This window comes from Varanus komodoensis, unplaced genomic scaffold, assembly GCF_004798865.1.
Source record: "Varanus komodoensis strain SLA01 unplaced genomic scaffold, ASM479886v1 scaffold67, whole genome shotgun sequence".
Lineage (NCBI taxonomy): Eukaryota > Metazoa > Chordata > Lepidosauria > Squamata > Varanidae > Varanus > Varanus komodoensis.
In genome coordinates, this window is record NW_025336308.1 from 600,724 (window position 1) to 623,394 (window position 22,671).

A 22,671-nucleotide genomic window follows, 5' to 3' on the forward strand; every position below is an offset into this window, starting at 1 on the left:
GCCACGTGGACAGGGCCCGTGCCACGTGGGCCTTCACAGCTGGCTGCACTGCTGACGCGATCAGCGCACTGCTTTGGGTCGATTCGGATCCTGCGGCTGCCCATGGGAAACTGGTTAAAACCCAGAGCAGGGATACCTCAGTGGCAGAAGGGCCCAGGGCACCCATGAGGGGGTACATGCATGGTCAGCGGGGTGCATGCAGGCCACCCGCCGTGTACCCCCCGTCTAGAGCAATGCAAGCCACTTCGCCATTTACACAGATATCACAGGCTCCCTCCTGGCTCTAAGAATGCTCTGCTGCTAGGGCGTCCCCATGAGATTCACTCCTGGCTCTCTCGTTTTGCAAAAGATCTCCTAAAATCCACAGCAAGAGAACACAGACTGGCACCATTTTAGCCTCTTAAAGTAGAATTTATATTTTATGGGTAAATGTTGCTCTCACGGTTTGGTTTTCTCTGAGATTTGACTAATGCATCACTTAGAGAAACCTTTTTTTACATGTAAAGCAACTAACAGATAAATAAACAACCCTTTTTCCATAGTTTATTTCTTAGGGGTGGTCACATATTACCAGGAGGAGGGAAACAACAGTGTCACTCCCCCCTGCCCATTTCCTGTTGCACAAGATAAAAAGAGAGTCGAATCGTAAGACTACCGCATACAACAAACTAAGTAGCAAACAAAAGGGGGAAAAAACATTTTAGTCCAGCATGAAGGTCTTGCATTTCCAATGCTGGGAGAGAGAGGATGGCCTGTCCTCTTCCCTCTGGATTATCGCCAACTTCAACAGATGGAAGCATATGCATGGATGACAGGGCACGACGTACATGAACGAAGCAGACGGCGGGAGATGGGCTCTCCTTCGGAGCACAAACGACAAAACACTTTGGAGTTCCGCATTATTACAAGAGAAACACAACTCGGGCCTGACAGAGAAGGAAGCATCACTGCTGCATCGTCTAGTCCAGCAGGTGTCCACAGCCTGGTGACAAACGACAGGAAACTGCAGGTCTGAGCTGTGGGAATTGCCTTGCAATGTCTGATAGAGGATATCAGAATCTCCTGGGGTGCTCTGTCCTGGGTCCTCACAGAAGAGTCTTATGTTTTAAATAGTTCATCCCAGAAGCAAAAACCAAGTATATCTCCAAAGTCTTGTCATCTACCCTCGGGTCTATTTCCACAATGGCTCTCATTCCTCACTTGTTTCGTCCTTTTAAGAAAAACAACCAGGAGTCTAACACACTGTAAAAAAAAGCCAGGGGTGGGGATGGGAGAAGAGAAAGGCTTAGAAGTTTGTATCTTTGGAGCATTAACCAGAAAAGACTGTGCCTTGGAATATAATCCAGAACTGTCAACTGGCTCAGAATTTAACCACCGAACACGCAATGCCTGTTCTGAAACACCTTCGTTGTTCACCACCTGCTTCCATGTCTACTCAAGACGCAGCCCTTGACTTTTAAGCACACTGAGCAGCCTTGGTCCAGAGCCTCACGGGTGACGCCTTCTCCCGTAGGAGCCTCCGCTCAGCCTCCTTGCGAACTTCTCCAGGTGCCCTAACTTGTGGAATCCAGGCCACCCTCAACCACTAGCAACAGCCTGTTCTTTGCCCCTAGGAGTTTTGTAGGCACATTCCCCCTCTTTTCAGGAGTGCAATTTTATCTTTTTCGCTCTACCAACCGAGATTTAATTAAGCACATTTATTCTTGCTCTGTTATTTTGCAACTTGTTCCGACAGTGCTTTTACAGTCCTGCTGTTGCTGTTATTTTTGGCTAGGCTCTTTTACTTATTGGTTTTAAATTTATTTTTTAAACTGGAATTCTCTTAAATTTGCTTTATTATCAAGTGTATCAAAATTCCAAAGGGAACCCACTTGTCAGAAAGGTACAGTTTCCATTTAAAATGATCTGAGACATGGCAAGTGAGTTAATGGCTGTGAGCAGCTCTTTTTATCAGTAATTGCCTCACGCTAAATATTCATATTTGCCCAAGCAACCTCCTCTTGCTGGATGAATATTTTGCTTAGTGAACGGCTAGAGTAATAAATTACACCAAACATACGTGGAACACCAACATTATCTGAATTTTCATATTCGGATAATACTCCCCATCTGCAAGTTTATAAAATGCCTCATCTAGGGGTTTTCTTTTCTTTTTTTCAGGGAGCAAGAATGTGCCTTCTTAACTGAAAGAACCAGGGGTGAGTAGAAGGGTGGTGGCTGGCGCTTCTTGTTGTTGCTTCAAGTGGTTCAAATATGAGTGCAGTATTTCCAGGAGCTAAAAAAATGTCCATTCGGGTGCCACAAACAATGCCTCCCAGGGTCTTTCCCAGCAAAAAACCCCACATTTATAGCTAGCTGTCTTCAAGTATGAAACTTCACACAGGATTTGCTGGCAAGGCAGGTTAAATGGGAAACATCTGGCTTGGGGCGTCCTTCCACATCTGCCTCAAGGGAGACCCCTTCACTGGTTGCCAGCCTGCTGCTGATGGAGCTGGCCTCCCACTCTCGAATTCCCCGGGCCTCTTCTTTCCAGCTTACAGGCACACAAACAGAAAAAGTACTGTTAAAATGAGAAGGTTGATGAGCTATGGGAAAAGCCCAGACTTGTGTCCACAAGCTGTTCCCCTTCATAAAATAGCAGAAGTGCTGCTTCTTCATCCTGCGGGAAGCAGAGTTGACTTAGAACTGTCATCTGTTCCATCTGGCTGCTCACTGGAAGGGCAATGGGCTTTCCACTTAAGCTAAGCTATAACAAGGAGCAGGCAATTAAATGCACTTCACAATTATCACAAAAGGTCAGGAGCAGAAAGGTTGAGGACTTCTGGCTTCCTTTGCCACAGATGGACCTCCGCTCTGAATACACTGAATTAAAACACCATTTGGTTTTATACTAGCAATTCAGAATACAGGCTCAGAAACTGAGCTTTGTGAATTCACAGCGGAAGCCAAGCTGGTGTTCGTATTTTTAAAAAACAGAGCCAATGCAGTTCTCTTTGACATGTAGGAGCTAATATACATTTACAGCAGGAGACACAGCAATAAGGAAAGAACTGATTCATCAGCTCTAATGTTAAAATGTCCCTGCTTACATAAGTACAGCCACGAAAAGGTTATGATGCCAAAATATCAGATATGTGCAGTGGGAATATTGCTTGTGCTACACAACTAAAATCCAACTGGTCTTGGACTTTACCAAGATCCAGCCTTTGGATCTAAAAGCAGCAACATTTCCATTCACCTCAGGCAAGAGCTCGTGGTAAGGCAGAAACTTACCAAGCCATTAGCGTTCGAGGCGGTTCACGACCTCCCGGACCGTGGCTATCAGGGTCTCGTTCTCCTGCGGGTTTGCCAGGATGATGTTGTGCAGCCGATTCATATATGAATCAATAGTGTCCATCGTGGGGGTCTCTCCACTTCCTGAAAGAGATCGTGTATGTTGTAGCCAGAGGGACTACGGATGTATGCATCGTGCCAGAAGAGAAGTAAACTGAAAGCAAGGGGGGTGATGGCCTGGATCCCCAAAGCCCTCTGACAAGGAAAACCATTCCAAATGAGTGTCGTTTTCTCCCACGGGTTTGATGCTAGGCCAACAATTAGGATAAAATGGAAGGCTTGCATTGCATTGTCATGGGACAGTTCTGATTACCAGAACTTCAAGGAGTAAAAGATGAGAATACCCATCTTAGAGAAAACCCATGTGCAAAGACAGCAGCTGCCCTAAAATTCAAACTCGCTTTCCTCAGCAGGCCCCGTCATGGTGCACGTTCCAAAGCTCCAATGTGGAGTCATAAAATAAACCACGGGCCGAAACTCACAACCCCATGCGCTGACCAAACATTACGCTTAAGAACAAGAGCAGGCGCTCCGTCACCTGGCAGTGGGACGCCGGCAAAGCTGCTGGTGAGCGCCTGCCGCAAGGTCTCCAGGTGCTGCTGAAGCACCGTGCTGCGGCTGCGCTCCTGAATCACGTCCACCTCCAGCTTCTCCACGGCCGTGCGCATGCTCTCCACGTGCTTCTGCAGGGCAGCGTTTCTCTCCTCGAACTCCATGTTGGACTTGCGCAGCTGGCGCAGTTCCGCTTCCCGCGCTGTCGACAACCCACAACGTTAAGAGGCAGGATTCCCCACTCCCCCGCACTTCCCCGACAGCCAGCAGAAGGCTATGCAGGACATTTCAGTATTTGCTGGACTGGACCGAAGAATCCTAAGCAATTTGGGAGTAGGGATGCTGCGATGGCACCACAGCAATAAAGGACAGCATGTTTCCAGCGGAACAGGACTATAATCGTGACTTCAAAGCGGACTGGTCTCTCATGGCGCACTGTGAAAAGCATTCTGGGGTAGGGTCATGCTTCTTCCTTCTAATGCAGGCAGGGAAAAGGGAACAGTCACTACACAGGGATTAAGTCCGAGCTCAACAGAGGGAAGCAGGGAATTCAAGACCTGGAATATATTTGATGAAGTAAATCTACCAGGGCAACTGTTCAAAAGCGCATATGCCACCTTACCAGAGAGACTTTCTTTTGACAAAGAGCCCAGATAACCTAACTGCACTTCCCCATCTCTTGCTTTTGTGGCTGATTTCAGTGTTGCCCCAAAGTCCCTCTCACCTGCTTGATACTTTCAAATTCTCCGAATGTGAGTTTGACCCCCGTGAAATTAGCAAGGTATAGCTCAGGCAGCCTGTCCTGTTTCCAAATACTGTTATTCCAGGACAAGTGTTCCTTGGGCCACATCGACGGTGCTGACATCCCAGGCCAGGGACAGCTGCGCAATCTAATGGGAAACCCTCGTCACGGATTCTGGCTGACACCAGGAGTTCGCAACTTTCCTCATGGGATTTTGGATGGAGTAACGGGTCCAAAGTCACCTTCCCTCTCTAAAAAACCTCTCGAGCAAAGCAGCAGCTCTCAAGACTGTGGTCAAGAGGACCATGTCGTGCTTGTGGACGTTTCACTGGGGCCTTTGGAAGGACAATTTTGGAGTAGACAGGCCACGGTCTGATCTAGCATGGGCATTCTGACGCTCTGGTCTAGGATCCAGGGTTCCTAATACTGCAAGGGGAGAGAATCTCTTTCAGTCCAAGGGCCGAATCCAATTTTGTAGTAGCTCGCAGGGCAGAGGAACAAAGGCAAAAGGTGGAGGGCCAAGAATACCGGTGCATTTCAAAGCTTTTGCTGCCAGTAACTAAGCCTTATGAGAAGCAAATCAGTTTTGCAGAACAAAGAAAAAGCTGCACGAAAGCTGGGAAGCTACCAAAGAATTGGGGAAAGGTATGATGCCAGAGGAAGGGTGTGCGCCTTCCCAGAGGGCCAGGCTGGGAGTCACAGAGATGGTCAGGTGTGGAACCTTGTACTACTGGAACAAAGGGCCAAAGCAGAGAATCGGACCACAGGCCACCCCTTGAGTGTAAAAAGGGGCTTACTATAAAGAAGACACTTTTTCCCTTTGTGACTGAAAAGCAGCCGACCAGTTTTAGCCATCATGTAAGCATCAAGGCAACTGAGATTCAAAGCCTATTCCCACTTACCTGGGGATGAACTACCTTATAAACGCCACGGGATCGACTCTGGAGTAGACTGGCTTGCAGGAGCACACAGCAAGCGTTAGAAAACACAGGCAATCGGTAAAATACCCTTCACTGAACTCTGCCAGTTAGCAGAGTGTGAATGGCGGAGCTGAGAGCCACGCTCCTTGTATCCTGCTCACCTTTACTGTGGTTGAGGAATTCCTCTGTGAAGATTGGAATATCGAAAATGGACCTCTCCTTCGTATCAGTTTCTTTCTGCACACAGATGAGAAAGCTACAGCTTGATCATTCTCCACATGTAGCAGAGCGAGACCCATTGAACTAAATGGTTTCTTCTACTTGAACATTGCACTGCATATATACGGAACGCATTTCTCCACCGAGGGAAACAGTACCGAGGTATTTTCCCATTCTGCAGAACAACAATCACGCAAGGGATACGAAAATTCTGAAGGCATGGTAAGCTTTCTTTAATCATCTCCTACACCCTCTTTTTCCCTTCTGCCTGATGTTAGTCGCCACTGGACCCCAGTCATCCACCTTGCCCGATACCACCTGAGCACACGCATGCTGCTCCTGAACTGCCCGCAGCATATTGCTAGCAAGTAGAAGTCATCTCCAAAGTGCTGTTTGGTGGTGCTTGGCAAAGTAGAATTCTAATGAGAAAGTTTATTTTCTCAGCTGTGCACGAGCTAGAAGAACGGATGGGCTGGGAGTGGTAGAGAGAGCTGATTTAAGGTGGAGGCCATCGCCTTTGCCAGGGGTTCCTCTTTCAAGGGCACCTCTGGCCTTCAGGAGATGACAGCACCATGTTAACTCATTACTGCATGGAAATGATTTCGATGAGGAAAAAACGGTTTGCAATAAGTGGCCAGAGCGATCAAGAGTGAGAATCCAGAGAATAATTTGTCCCCACATGCGTACAAGCAGCTTCAGAGAGAGGTTCTGGTGGGACAACAGATTTCAAGAAATGGGAGGGCTGTAAGGAAAAGAAGAAAAAAATCTACTGTTCCTCACATTTCTAAAGGTTTACTCTATGGACTGGCAGTTACAAATTGGGGATTGTGTGGAGTTTTGGAAATACCCACTTAAAAAGCGCAGTTCCTTTCAATTCTCAAAATTCAAAACAAGGAGGAATCCTAGCTTTCCAAGTAAGCACGTGCAGCTGCAAAAGACAAAGACCTCCCTTGTTTGCCAAGCTGAGCCATTTGTAATTAAAAAGGCAACATGATAATGACGTGCTAGGAAAGGAGGAAGATCTTCATATAGTTAAAAATGCTCTGGCTGCCAGAATGCACTAAGAAATCCATCCGGCAAAAGTACAGCAAGCACAGAAGGCCTTTCTTCTGCCTTTGCCAACACCGTGGACTTTTGCATTTGAACATCTTAGACCCTAAATGAAGTGTCAAACATGATTTGAGACCAAGCAAGAGAGCTAAGTGGTTAAGAGCCTACAAGGGAATTCTGGCTCTTAACGCTCAGTGCTTCATATTGGTGTGCGCCTCATAAAAGGGGCTTGGCAAAGGTGAACACAGCGCAGCTTGGCAGGCAGCCAAGAGAGACAACAGCCCTGTGAAATTTCAGAAAGCTCTTCATGTGTTTGCTGGAGAAAACTCTAAGACAGCTGCTGCATCTTCTAATAAAGACAAACGCAAGTTCCTCAAGGTAGCCATATGGGGTAAAGAAAAAAAAAATCCTGTATCTACAAGTTAAAATTATTTCATGCATTACACCCATCAACTGTTAAATACCAATGTTTCTCCAATGAATAATATTTTTAAAAGCTACATTTTTCAAACTATGCCAAATGTACATGGCAGGCAGCTCTTTAAAGAGGCCTCCAGTAATCACATGTTTGTTTCCGTGAGAACTCCTGCCTCTTCACTCATCTCTGAGGCTGGCACAACCCAACAGCAGCACACACGGCTGCCAGCGGGGTTGAGTCTTAACTGAGTGGCGGAACACAGGCTCCTCCATGAACGGTTCAATTCCTGGAATCTCCAATTAAATAATCTCAGGCAGAGAAAGACTTCTGCCTGAAGCACTGGAGTGCCACCGCCAGCAGGACAGCCTAGGCTAGAACAACTGTTGCTTTGACTCCGTACATCGTGGCGTCTTACGCTCAGCACACTCAAGAGGCTCATCTGCATGGCCATCAGTGGGTATGGAGAGGGGGGCAAACCTGAGCACCCCAACATTCTCCTCCAGATATAGCTCATTCTCCTTGCTCCATGCAAGCATGGACCTAAGGAGAGGAAACTTGCTGGGAAGGAGCCATATAGGCCGAGGCTTTTTGCGAATGGGGCAGCATATAAACGTTCCAAATAAATAAATAAATATAGTCACTTTTCCTATCCTGCTTCTGTGGATATATTACAAAAGCAGACAAAAACTACATAAAATATAAGTATACCGAAGTACACTCACTACCCATTATATTTCTGCATAAAGAACAATCCAATAAACAGATCCATAGTAAAGGGACATTAAAAAAAAAAGCATTAATCCCTTAGCACCTTGCGTACAAGATAACTAGAATGAGGCAGCAAAATGAATGTTTGCTGCCTAAAACAGCAACATAATCTAAGCTAATGCTGAGTAGATCCCAAGGGAAAATGGTGCTAAACCCCAGAATGAACAATGAATTGCTCCTTCAGACTGAGGGCTGGGGGAAGACGACACGACAGGCGTTGCAACTGCTGTCCCCGGGGTAGAGTCTCCAAATATAACACCCCCACTCCCAAGTCGTTAAGCAATTAAATTACATTGCTCAGGCTCTAAAAGGCAGAGAATTCAGCTTAACGGAAGAGCAGTAATGAAAACCATCGGCTCTCTTCCATTATTAAGCGCATTACCCCGGCATGTAGGGGATCCTCTCGGGGACTCCCATGTAAGCCACTCTGAGGCTCACCTCGTGGGATTAAAATCACAAGGTTTTGATTACCACTTCACTGCACAGCACTCAGTTGCTCAGGCTTAATGTCACTGTGCCACTTATCAAAATTAGAAGAGAAACACAAAACCTATTGCTTCTTTCTTTGTCCTTAGAATAAGATAGAGGGACGTTTCTACCAAATGTCAGTGCAGAAAAGATTTCACTGAGATTTTAGAACAAGACCTCGTTTTGAGGATCCAGGAATTCTTCCAGAGCCAAATGTATCAGCAGAGCTGGAACAGGCAGAAAGAGGGGATGGGAGACGAGCAAGGCAAGACACTACGACTTAGCTACATCTACCCTGGTTTTGTCGCAAGTTTCTCCAATGTGAGGTATTGCTGTGTGTCATCGGAATGACCGGTAAGAAGCTGCCTTGTATGGAGCCAGGCCAGTGGTCCATCAGGCCCACTAGTGGTTCCAGAAACATTCTTCCGGGCCCTGCCAGAGATGCCTGGAAGTGAGCCCGGGACATGTGCAATGTGAGCCCTGGCCCTGAGCCACCGGGTCCTATCCCAGTAGGTCATTCACAGACTGATGAGACACGGCCAGATGCAGATGTTAAAAATGAGATGGAACCCTAAGCCACCTTACACGTCAAAGGTCAAGGGGTGGAACAAGAGTCCTTCGGCACCAGCTTCTGAGTCCCCCCATCCAGAAAGTGGGGAGCCATTTCTGCCCCAAAAGCAGGGCAGAAATCACAACTGAAAGGCATCCGAATAATCCTTATCGAGTAAAACCACCAGGGGTTAAGAAGCCCTAACTCTGGACTCAGGCAGACGTGAAATTCTGAATTCTGAGAGAGAGAATTTTCCTTTCCGTTACTTGATAAGAACTGCAGGAACTACACCCTGCTCATGTAATCCCCTTTTAAGGACGGTTACTTAGTGTAATTGTAAGTTAAGACGCTGGCCCGTTGAGGAAACACAGGGACTAGCCCCTCAACTTGTGCATGTGCCTACAAAACGACACTTCACAAGTTCTCACACATGCGTGGAAGCACCCCTTCCAAGAGATACACTCTGCCTCAACCTCAACCGCCAATAAAAAATAAAGTCAACCCAGCATACGCAAGAGCGAGCGACGTTTTTACCTCATGGTCATGGGCAGCCTGCCGTGCTCCTTCTGAAACAGATTGGAGGAGAAACAAAAAACATTTTCAAGGAAAAAATAATAATTTGCCAAGAAAAGGCCAGATACATTCCATAAATTCATCTTTCCCAAATTCATCTGAGGACAGCAATTTAATTTTAATGAGCAAAGTGACCTTCATTGTGACTGGCAGAGAGTGTACAGTATGAAGACCTTTATCAGGGCGGGCAAAATGTGGCCCACAGGCTGCATGAAGTCCTCCACCATCGCCCCACTTCTCCATGAAATTACCCCAATTCTGCTTCTAAAAAACTAGTGGGGGGGAATGGTGTCCCTGCAGCTCTTCCACTGTGGGTTGTAGCTGGAACAAAGAAAGATTCTAGAAGAAACTGGAGGTTTCTTGGAAGCAGAGAGAAGCTAGTAGTTTTTGCAGGTCTGGATCAGGCTAGTACGCCACACTAAGACTCGACTGTAGGAAATAAATTCTTCCCCTAGAAGTAGGCAGCCTGTGCCATCTAGCTACGGTGTGTGTCTGGTTTCTTCGCACGTCCCATCTCCCACTTGCTGTAAATTATTTAATACATGCAGAATGAGCACAAACGGGAGCAATCAAGGCTTCTGGCACCTTCTTTTCAGAATTCCTACAATGCGGCTCAATACCTTGTCGATGTGATTTGCCTTTCTGTCTGTCCTGTGCTTTCCTACTGAAGACTTTGTACGCCTCCGTCTTCTGGTACTGCTCCAGCTCTCTCATGTAACGCTCCTTATCTCGATCAGCTTCATCAAGGTAGCGCTGCAACCAGAGAACAAATCATTCTTCTCTCCTCAGCGTATAAGCACATTAATCAGGCAGATGAATTCCTGTCACAACATTTGGCTAATCAGACAGTAAGGACAAGGCAGAAATTGAGGCTGGAATGCAGCCACCTTCTGTGTGTGTGTGTGTGTGTGTGTGTGTCCCATACACTCTTTAAGGTCAGACAAGGGCCCTTACGCCAAAACCAAGGACACACAGAGAAGCATCTTGCTGCACATTCATCAGCACTGCAACTCCCAGCATCTGGATACAGGGTTAAAAATCTGAAAGGTTAAAAATATTTTATCTGAACTGACATCTACCTGCCAGGACCAAGGCAGCATAAACTAAACCAAGTATGCATAGTTATGTTTCAATGAGTCCCTGATTGTATTTTGATTTTTCAGTACAGTTACCCACTCTTGCAATAAAGGTTAGCTATAAATGGAGGGGAAATATTTTAGCTCAAGTTTAATTGCACATATAAAATCACATCCCCTTGTCTCTGTATTAGATGAATCAAACCTAGAATTTTAGCTTTCATAACGGCAATGTGTTTGAATATAGTTCTAAAGAAATCATATCAAACGTTGCCTGGAGCATTCTGTCACATTTGCTTAATGAACAGGCCTGGCTGCAGAAGACTTCAAAGAGAGCTGTCAACGTGCAGAGGACTTAAATAGTGCACATGAGCTCGCATGGAGATGATGGAGCTCTTTCTTATAACAAGTTTCTCTTCCCCGCTTTTACATTCTATTCCCTTTAAAACGGCTTCAGGCCCTTCATCTTATCCAAGTTTATATCCTTATCTAGCCACTGGCGGAGAATGGGTAACGTGTGTGACAGGGCACTTATTCTGGAAGGCAGAGCCGAACAGGGCATCCAAGCCCTTCCTCTTTCATCTGTGTGCAGAGCGTTCTGGAGGCTCTCAAGATGAGCTGCAGCACTGGCTCTGGCCTGTGCTGGCCCGTGGGCAGCGGGAGATGCACTTAGAGCAGCCCCTCCGCACATTCCGGGTTTCACTGCACCTGTGGACGGAAGACACCTGCTAACCCATGGTGTAGCCACATTCAGAAGACTAGGTCCCTCCAGAGAGGCCGAATGGGCAAAAAGGGTTCAAGTCTAAATGTGAAGTGATGCGTACTAGGGCGGGCAGTCCTAACCTCACAGGTGCACGGATGGGGCCCCTGAGCTAGTAATGAAGGAGCAGGAAAGCTGAGGGAGAGCTTCCATCTGGGACAAAGGCACACGCCCCGCTAGAGATGATCAGGAGAATGGAGAACAAAACAGCCAGTGTGACAGTGCTTCATACACTGATATAGCACAACCCCATTGGGAGCAGCTGAGCCCATCCTGGATGCTGCAATTCAAAAAGGATTCTATAGAGCTGCAAAAGAGGCACAGAACTGAACGAGGGGCGGAAGCAACTTGCCCCCAATAAAAAGTTACCTTGGGGTGCTTTTAGTTTAGGGAAGGGTTCATTAATGGCATGACAGAGCTGTGCGGGATTCTGTTCAGTGCAGAGAAAGCGGGCAGAATGATTGCCTCCCTCTCTCATCATCCCTTCAAACGGAAGGGTGAGAGATTCAGGACAGATGAAATAAGTTCTTCACAGTGTATAGTTATTTCATGCGCCAGGATGTGGCAGCCACCAACTGAAATGGCTTCAGAAGAGGATTGCACAGAAACACGAGGAGAAGCCTCCAAAGGGGGCCACTAGTCAATGCAGCTATTGGTTGCTTCAAGGTACAGAAGCACCGTGCCTTTCAATGCCACTTGCTGGGAAACACCAAGAGGAGGTTATTGTGCTCCTGTCGGTGAGCCAGTGCTGGACTGGGAGGCTGGAATCTGGGTTCTAGTCCCCACGTGGCCATGAAGCGCGGTGGGTGACTCTCAGCCCCATCTGCCTGTGGGTCACTGTCAGGATAACATGGAGAGGAACAGAACCTCGTGAGCCCACCTTGGGTCCCTCGCGAGAGGAAGAAAGGCAGGGTGTAAATGCAATGCAATGATGATATACTTCTTGTGGGCTTCCCACGGGCATCTGGTGGCCACTGCAGGACTGAGCTTGCAGGACTATGCTTATATTGACCAATCAGGTCAGCGGCCAGCTATTTTCACCTTTGCGCCTCGGGATCATTCTGTTTCCAGCAGGGCAGCACTATTCATGGCAAGGAAGAAGCACGGTGTTCAGGGCAGCTTGCTCGTATGAAGCGGGACTCTAATTTCCCACTCTGCAGAGCACCCTCTGCACTGCTGCTCTCAGGAGGGGTGCTCAAGGTCGGAACTTGCCTTGTGAGCTGGGGGCCCCCACTGTTCTCATGAGAGGCCCGATCACCGTGTCTTCCACTGGGTGCACAGAACATCTGCTCCCAGATATTATCTCACCTCCGAGTGACTCAGACTCTACTCGAACCACAGGGAGCAGGACGAGGCACACTGGAAGTGAAGTCCATCTACCTCCCGTGCAGACAGGAGCTGACTATCCCCGAGAAGCACTGTCTGTCTGATGCTGCTCAACTAGTTATTGATCGAGTGGAACAGAGCGTTTTGTTTAAAAAAAATGATATGCAGCATGTTTAGAATGTTATTTTCATTTGGTCTCCTTTATCCTCTAAAGCATTGAATTTCCTCTGCTTGTGAGTCTGCTGGTGGACAGGACAGCTAACAGAAGGCTGGCAATCTTATATCCAGTTACCTGGAAGTAAGCCCTACTGAATCCAGCGAGGCTTTCTTCTAAATAGAAATGTCCAGGATTGCACTGTTAGAAAAACAGCTGCTGAGCTAAGCCCATGGGGGAGAATGGGGTGGAAAATAAATAATGTATGGAAGACAGTGAGCTGGCAGCCTCTCGCTCACAAACCTCATCCTTGGATAATTTTTTTGATTAAAAATAGACTAATGCAGCAAGCCTCCCCATCCAAACCCCGGAGAGTTAAGCTTCTCTACATCACTAGGAGTGTTTCTCAGTGGAATGATAAATTGTCTACAGCATCCACGTTTTCAATCTGCATCCTGTTCCTTCAGGCATATCTGTCTTTTCCAAGACACCAGCTACACTGATGAATCTGCAGCATGAAGTAATTCTATCTATTAGCAATCTGGCATGCCATTTCTTCAGACTCATTATGGGAAGAGATAAACTCATGCCCAATAGAGCTAGGTCATATTAGAGATAAAATTTAGGCCCAGACTACCTAAAGTGAGCACACGTTTCTTAAGACCCTCTCATTCTTTGGCTACCTAGACAAGCTTCATAGTAATTATAGGCAGAAAATTATGAATTTTCCCAAGGTTGGCATGATCAGGATGTGTGACGTCCACACAGTAAAGCAAAAACCTCTGTAAAGATCCAATTCTTTAACAAGGAAAGGTAACGCAGTGGTACCCGCTTTTCTTCCGGGGGCAGTTTACTCCATTCATTCCCTAGCATCCTGGTGATTTCTGGAAATGGAACTTCAGGCCTCTTCGCTCGAAGCTGCTCCCTTCGTTCATTCATAAACCGCACATAACCTGTTAGGGGAGATTTAGGTGCATTGCTATCCCTTAAGGGTTTCTTCCTTTTCCGCCCCTTGGACCAGCCTCCTCTCTTTGTTCTTTGCTGCAAGAGAGCAGAAAGTTCAGAGCAAGACATCAGTTGCTTGCTAGCTAGCACTGGAAATGCTTGCACAGATTACTTTAGTAGGTACACTTCCCTGCTACTCTTAACTTTCCAAGTCTGTTTCAGCTTAGTAACTAGAATGTGTTGTGCACTAGTCGACACATCAGAGAGAAAGGTGGGTTAGGCAAGTAATGGTGTACGTAATTACTGCCCTGCAGGGTAAGAGGAATTCACTGGTGAATGACCAAAAACAGACATTTCACAAGCATGTTAAGTAATATCATTTTTAAAATGTTGCGACTATATTATCTCTCCCTACATTTTCAAGTCTTATGAAGAGTTAGGGAAAAGATAAAACAGAGGATGCTGGGATCATCAGCTCCCAAAATACCTTCAAAATGATCGATGTTGCCATGAAGAGGTAGTGCAGGGTTTTGAATAAAGGTAACAAACATTACAGAAATGTATCATTGTCTATGGAAAGGATTAAAAGTTTTGAACTACCAAGTGAAAGGTTTGATATCCTCAAGTTATAGAGAAGAAAGTATTTATTACAGGAAAGTAAGCTATGAAAAAAATGGACCTGAATGCCAGCTCATTTGCTTGCTTTCTTACCTCCAACAGAGGCTCAGACTAAATGCTTTTTATGGAAAAGGAACAAATCACAAGGCAATTGTATAATACTATGCCAAGAGATGGCCTCTCACCGGCCAAAATCTGTAATTCACTTAATCTCTGAAGGATGACGACAACATTAGACACTGCTAGATGCAGGTGTCATCCATTTACTGATTCAGAGAAAAAGGACAAATGTTAATTAAATCCCAAATAGTTAACTCTCCATTGGGGAAAAGAGATATGAATGGGTAGATAATTCAGGTGGAGGCGGAAACCTTAGTTTTCCTCCTATAATTTTGGCTCACCTCCTCCTCAGGTCTTGCTTCGCTATTTTCAGCTTTATTAGATGACTCATTTCGTAGCGCTGGAGTTTGCAGCAAGTCCTCTGCAAAATCTGGATTGCTGGCAGACTGGGAGGTGCTACCGCTGCACGATCCTTCCATGTGATTTAGCCTGGAGGGAAAATCGGTTACCATGCAAGGAGACCCCAGCAATCAGGGCGCAGCACTTCCTATTTTACCCCTGATATGTTAAAGTGATGTTGTGAGTACCAAATGTAGCAGTAAGGTAGTGGACATGCATACATGCGAGTCGCCTCTGCCACTGTCATTCCTCTATGCTGGCCACCGAGTTCCTGGATCTTTTTAGAGTCCCAGGGAAAACAGAGCAGCCGTACAAAAATGAATGCATGAGACTCAAGCTCCTTTACACTCAGAAAAGTCAGGCACAGAATCCTCCGTCACTGAAATCAGGCAGGCCTGGTACACACATAGTATTGGGGCTTGGGGCAGGAGACAGTGTTTTGCCATCAACCAATAAATTTCTACCTTGTTCTTATTATTTTGCTTTTCATTCTACCTTATTCTACCTAATAAGTTGTCCCATACCTGGGAGACTTTATAAGAAAGCTGCTGCCATGCCCCTAGAGGGTGGGAGATCACCCAGGCTAAAGCACAGAAACCCTGTTTATCTGCTTGGGTGGTTTTAAAAACCATACAAGAAAAAGGAATTTGTTCATCCAGCCGCCAGTGCCAAAACAGTCCTTCTACCTAGCCTGAAATATACAACCTTGCTCTCTTGAAGATCAAAACAGCTAAGACTCTGCAGTGGCCATTACTCTAAACTCTCCCCTCAGGTAGATTCTTACCATGTGCCCAAGTTTTTGGGGACTTGCATAGTTTTATCTAGAAGAAAGTTACTCACTTCGGCATTTTTGAATGCTGGTTCTCTAAACCCACCCTAAAATGTATGCAACCAACACTGCAAATTTAAAAATTAGCATTTTATATGAAAGCCTCTTCTTTAATATTCCAGCGGAAAGCCATTTTTTTTCCCAAACAAGAAGCAAGAAATGGTTACAAGTCACTTAAGATGGAGGTAGGTTTAAAAGCTGGAAGGCTAAACCAGGGCAAAGAGAGCCTATCTTAAGTGGATGCTTTGGATGGCGACATTTTTAATGTTTTAATACGGTGCATTTTATTGTGTGTAACTGGAGACCCTGCAGAGGATCGAATATCCATGACGTGTGATCAGAAGCACAGTTGCTTACCCAGCTGGGACATCGCTGTTCTCCTTGGATCCGTCTCCTTCTGGAAAATGTGCAGGGGGAGATGAGCTGCCCACTGGGTTCTCCATCGCTGCTCCAATAACTGCAGGCGCAAATCCCACATTACTTTTACCATCATGTGTCTTTTCGTAGTCGAGCAGGCAGATTTATACTCTGAGCTCAACGTCTGCTCCAAAGTAATGCACACCAATTCCAGGTTTATTCAGCTGGGTATCTGCTTAAGGGTGTGGCATTAGGGTTCAGCCTTCAGGTTGCACAATTTCAATTCATTTCAGTGAGGCTGGAGTGACGTTCCCAAACAAGGCCTCACTGAAATTGCTGTGACATCAGTGCTTGGGGTTTCTTCCAATTAAGAGATTGCTGTGTACAAATCCACAGATGACTGTTAACTCTAGGCTGCATTTAAACCGAGTCCATTGGAATTGTAAGCAAGGCAGCAACCCTGCAAACAATCTGATCCTGCTAACCGAAATGAATGAATGAAGAAAGACAAAACAAATGTTTAGCACTAATGCATTTTGCATGTATACGTTCCACAAGAAACAGGGGGAACTGAATTTACAAGACTTCTGCTAACTGTGAGCGTGTCTTTCCCCCTGCTCATCATTCGGCAATTTCTCCACATTTTCAGGAGTGATCATATACTTATTCTTCCCCTCTTATCCTCCCTTCCCACTACTGCCTCCCTGTATTGAATATAGGGTCCTCCAGGCAGGGCACTGTTGTCTTACTGTTGCTCTGTAAAGTTGAAGACATATTATATAAATGCTGTATAAATGGTATTATCTAAATAATAAATATAACGTGAAGGAGCTAAACTTTTTGTTTGTTACAGATCCTACCCTGAAAGAGGGGAAGAAGGGAGAGAAAGAGGATCATAGCTTGACATAGTTGTAATGTACAATACAGTTCCAGTTCAAAAGCGATTTATTTTTCTCTCACATCCATCAAAATAACTCTATAGCAAAGTAACTGTGAATATAAATTTAGATCTCTCCTGAACAGCAGTATGTGTAGTTCTGTATCTTACAGAGATGCCGAGCCACTGCCATCTATGTTGGCACAGGAACTACCCTCAGAGAGAAATCCTCCGGCTGCCAGGAAATATTTTGAAGACATAAAAGAACCACAAAAAGAGGTGGAAGGTGTGGGAGAGGAATCAAGTCACAGCGGTGCATAAAAGCAAAGAAACAGCAATTACAGTATGTGAAAAAAGGGTCAGATGGAAATTTGATTGCCGCGATGTCATGTGCTTCACTGACACCCATTTTGCTCTATTAACTTCAGGCAGATTCCACCAGCAGGGATTCAGCCACAAGTCCTACTTAGGTGAGCAAGAAACCTTGCAAGTTTATTCTGAAGCCCCTCGTGCTGTTTGAAGCTGCCAGAAAATGCACTTTGTCACTAAAAGCTACGCACACGCAGCCCTCTATATCTTGCAGACGGAGATGGCTCAGCTATAATAAATGATAAAGGCATCTCTTTGGGTGCCCAACCAAGGTATTCTTTTGAATAAGCGTTCAGTAAATGTCCAGATAAGGAGATCAATGGAAGATCTAGGTGAAACAGATGCTCCCGATCAATCTTGCTGCCTCCAGGGAAGGAAACTATACTTTCATCTACATTTTGAAGAAGGGTGATGTAAGGGGTGTCAATTCTACTCACCAAGGACATTATTTGCTAAGGATGTGAGGCAGCAACTTATTCCTTGTTTTCGAAAAGGCAAAAGAAACATTTATAATTCAGCTGTATATCAGATTCACAATTTGAAGGCCAGAATGAAGGAAATAAATTTTTAAAAATTGCCTCCCTCTCCATTCCTTTTTGCCTGAGTTGCAGATGTGGCCATTAACAGAAATCTAGGAATTAGGGTTCTTTTTAATGGTGTGGGAAATAATAAAATAATCTTTGACCTTTTCTGTCAGTATGTCATCATCCTGTTAGCCATGAGTAGGGCTTCAGCTCATTAAACCAGGGCTTCCCAACATTTTGTCACAGTTGGGAATTTGAAAAACTGCTATGTAGTACAACTAATGCTTCTTCTAAATTTATGTTTTAGCAATGACCAATAGTGGCTTCTTTTTTAGGAGAAGGCTATTATGCATATACATTTTGAACTGAAACTGTACTTAATCTTCAGTGATATGCACACTCTTTTAAATTATTTATCTGCTTCACAGAAATTTATGGTCAGTGCAAACAGATTCTCTGCATGCTCCTGATAGTTAAAAGACGGATATGACAAAACTGAGACTAAGCACCTAACTCCTAAACACAATCGACTGAAGATCCCCCGATGGTTCTGATATATGAATGGGTGGCATATGGGTGCATATATCTAATTACTAGAAAGATGAACACATTTCAAACAAATCCAGCCACATGCATTAACATTGGCCACTTTAGAAACTCATGCAGGAACCCCTTTGTGGGTGCCACCAAAGGTGCCCACAGGTATCATGGTGCCTGCAAACACTGCACTGGGAACCCCTGCACTAGACAGGTTGTGAACTGTAGAAGAACAACAACACGCTAAAGCTACAGGAAGGCAGTTTTGGTTGCACCTCAGGAAAATGTCCTTACAGTCAGGACAGACAGATAATGGAACCTACTACAAAGGGAGTTCTGTCATTACAAGTATTCAAACAGAGACTAGACAGCCATCTGTCGCCAGTGCTTTAAACTGGATTCCTTTGTTGAACAAGGGATGGACTCAATTGCCTAAACAGCCCCTGGCAGTTCAATGATTTTAATAAGCTGAGCTCTTACGTATAGCTTTAAGAGGCACAAACCTCAATACAAATTAAACTTCAGTATGTGGAACATGGAAAACTTGGCCTTGTTTTCTTAAAATCAAATTTTCTCATCTTTGACCAGAACTCTTCAAAGCCTTGAAAAACAAGACTTTATGTTTCACAATTAGAAAAATCAAACTAACATGATTTAAAGGCATCTTTAAAATGACAACCTCCTCAACAGGAAGGCATTTTTTCCTCTAACAAAGAATTCAAAAAATTAGCGTATAGGCACATGAAAACTGGTTCATATTATACCTGATGCATTTTGTAAGGACTTCTGGGCTAGTGTTGGTGTATCCGTTTTTCCTTTGAGCCCACAGTGACTCTAAAGCTTTAATCTGCCTTTCAATTTTGCAGAGGAAGCAGCTGGACATCAACTTGAACACCACTCACCCAGACCGTATAAACACAGGAAGTTAGAAGAACACAGACCACTTTCTCCCTTTAAAGCTTTGTTTTATTTAATTCATATGGTTGGGCACTGGAAGTCAGGTCTCAAAAGAAGAGGTCAAATCTTTATGAATAAGCAGAGATTATTAAACTATTCCAACAAGTAGGGCATGTGGCTAGGGGCACACAAGTTCACACCTAGGAAAGAATGAGGTACCCTGTCAAGGATTGATCTGTTGGTATCAGGACCTCCAGAATATTTCCTGTTATTACTGGTCTCATAGCTGTTTCATGAATTCCTATACTGCCATTCAACCACCTGGCCCCCAAGCAAGTCACAGCAAACAATAAATCATAACAACCAATAGTAAGACCAACAAATAAGACAAGTAGTTTAAAATAAGCTAATCTTTCCTCATCACTGGCAGGTATAATCAGGAGTTACAAGGTTGCAGAACAGTCCACAGAAAGTCAAAAGGTGGGGCAGTTAAATTATGTTCAGGCAGTTGTGAGGCTCCTCATTCACCCCACAGAAGTTGTGGGTTTGGGTGGCAAAGTAAAGTTGCTGGGCCAGTCCCACCAACATCCACCTTCCTTCCTGAACAGTTTGTCAAGATGACAAAAAACCTGAATAGAATTCCAAAAGGAAGTATTACCCTTGCCTTCCACATTGTGATCTAACGGGAAACTGCAGGTGTGAACAGCAAGTCAAAATTTACAAAAAATGCTGTCATAACAAAAAAAGGATTTTAAAATAACTTCATGTGAGGCTCCCTGGCTTGTCTGTGCAGTCACAAAAGATCAGCTTTCCGCATCCCCAGCCAGAGTGACTATATTATAATCCACGTGTTCTCTACTGCAGGGTCAGCGACAACCAAACAAGTGTGGCACGTGACTCTGCCAAATTCTTTTGTATTTATATATCAGTGTTTAAGCTAAACACTGATTAGCTTCTTGATTAGCTACTACTGTTGATTTCCTTTTAGTTATTCCAATGTTATCATAACTTCTTGTTTCTCACAGCCCTGCTGATTAATTATATTTAAGCAGTAAGAAGCTTATTGTATCACACTTTCATATTCTCCTCCCCAGAGTCCATCAACTGGCTGTAATCATGGGTAAACTAACCACAGATTTTGCACTAGTGAGGAACCAGACCCATGGTGTGAGGTTGGTTTAAGATCCTTGCTTAATAACATTGCTCTTGAGCCTGAACTATGGTGAACCCCTGGCAAGGCAGAGTTCATGCACCAAAAGGAAGTGGGAAGAGGGAGAGATTCATATGACACAAGGTTTCAGCATGGTTGTTTCCACATGAGTAAGCAAACTGACATCATAGATCTGCACTGGTTCTAGTTGGCTTGTCCAGATTGTTACAGATGGCTAACTGGACTATGCTGCCACTCATGTAGAAGCCCAAGTATGTAATCTCTTTCTTCAATTCCTTGGCATGGGTACAGCAGAACCAGTTCCTTTTTATTTTACCAATTCCTTTATGAATTCATATATTGCCATTCAACCAAGTGACTCTTAAGGCAAGTCGCAACAAGCAATAAATCACAACAACAAATGATAAGAGCAGCAAATAAGGGACGTTTAAAATAAATTACAATTAGGAACTTAGAATGCCTGAAATAATAAATGGGTGAATTTCCCTGGTGCTGTCAACATACCCAAGCAGATGCCAGACTAGCATCTACTCCCTGGAAGGGAATTCCAGACGGATCAACCACTGACAAAGCCTGTTGTAAGTTGCTTCACCACCAAAGGCAGAGACACCAAGATGAAAGTTATAAACTTGCTGACCACAACACAGAAGAAGGCTGTGTGAAGATGTCCTGATGTCCTTCAGGTACCCAGGCTCCAACACGCATGGGATTGTGATGGTCAGCACCAAAACTTCGAACTCTGTTTGGAACTATCCTTTGATGTGGGCACAATTTCTACCATCCAGGCTAGTTCTCACGGAACTTGACTGCTGACCTATTACTGGACTGTTCCTAAGAATTTCAGTAACTTTTTATTATCCAGTTTTGATCCTATTTGCCGAATGAAATAAATGGCAATGACCATTCCCAGCCCTAGGCTCTTGCTCAAGCCCTAACAAATTCCCAAACCGTGCAGTCAATTTCAGCTATTCCATGGCTGCAAGGAAAAGATTTATGGAAAATACATTTCCACTATACCTACTTTAAAAACTTGAAGCATTAAGCAAAATGTTTTTCTTCCTGGAAAGATATCATTTAAATGCATGGGTCTGGTCTACAGGGTTTTTTTTTAAAAAAGAGGAAAGACTTCTCTATTACTAAAGAGTAAGACAGAGTGGAGATCAGCAGAGCTGCATGTCAGGATAAAGGCAAGAAGGAGCCAGTAAAAGAATATTTTAAATTGCAGGACTGGTAACAAACTGTAGGCAATATCACTTAGTAGCTAACATACTCAAAATGCTCTCTGTGACATATATTAAACTCTTCTCATAAATCTGTGTATAAATATTCATTTTGCCTGACCAAACATCCTCACCACTGATAACTATGCTCAAATAGTAACATTCAGGACAAAATGAATGTTTTGGGAAAACTTTCAGCTTTCATCTTTTCCTTCCTTCACTATCGCCTTTACATTCCAATCTTGCAAGACAGCAAGGGAGAAGAAGAGCGACCATGTCATACAGAAGGTTATTAGAAATCCATGGCAACAACAACACTTGCCAGTTATGCATTACTGCACCTGCAGTGGTGTTCCCAACAATGGCAAGAAGATGATGTTGGTGGCAAGACAACTCACACAATTATCACCAGAATAAAGGCCACATTTTAGCATCCAATAGGAGGATGTAAAGATACCTATGGCTCTACCTAATGAAGCTTTTGCAGGATATTCTATATGAGATAATACACAACGCATTCTACTGACCAATTGATATGTGCCATATAAACACTAATTACTGCACAATTTGAGGATCAAAATTTAATGATCAACGTACTTCCAGGTTGCTGGGGAAAGTGACTGAACTGCCATGTGTGTGGAGGGCAGAGAAATCAACCCATTCTTCCATCTATTCCCTCCTCATGTCTGGAAAGATGCAGATTAAAAGCCGTTGGTCTGCGTGGGTCCAATTTGAAGGGAGAAAAGTGGGATCAAAAGAAACACAGAAGTAGCAAAAACATATTGCCAGGAGCTAAGCAGCTATTGAATATGTTCTCTGGTTCCCGCTTCCTCCTTTCCTAGAACAGACCCTTGTCAATGATGGGGAGACAACGGCATGTGGTTGGGAAAATATCATCTATCTATATGCAGATGTAAATAAACAAACAAAAAATCCTATAACGTGCTTAATTAGAACGG

At 44.6% G+C, this 22,671-nt stretch overlaps 1 protein-coding gene across 4 annotated transcripts in view; it reads right to left on the minus strand.

Annotated features, from left to right (window-relative positions):
- Nucleotides 1-529: 529 nt before the first annotated feature.
- HMG20A (high mobility group 20A) overlaps nucleotides 530-22,671 on the minus strand; it is a 42,064-nt gene continuing 19,922 nt past the window's right edge. For 3 of the 4 annotated variants that reach the window (XM_044450471.1, XM_044450470.1, XM_044450473.1), the window contains 9 exons: nucleotides 16,118-16,217; nucleotides 14,874-15,021; nucleotides 13,738-13,950; nucleotides 10,214-10,346; nucleotides 9,555-9,586; nucleotides 5,709-5,784; nucleotides 3,872-4,087; nucleotides 3,274-3,417; nucleotides 530-1,242 (listed from right to left, as the gene is read on the minus strand). In XM_044450471.1, the coding sequence (XP_044306406.1) occupies nucleotides 3,281-3,417; nucleotides 3,872-4,087; nucleotides 5,709-5,784; nucleotides 9,555-9,586; nucleotides 10,214-10,346; nucleotides 13,738-13,950; nucleotides 14,874-15,021; nucleotides 16,118-16,203 (1,041 nt within the window). In that variant the 5' untranslated portion in view covers nucleotides 16,204-16,217 and the 3' untranslated portion in view covers nucleotides 530-1,242; nucleotides 3,274-3,280. The other variant, XM_044450474.1, reaches the window with a different exon arrangement.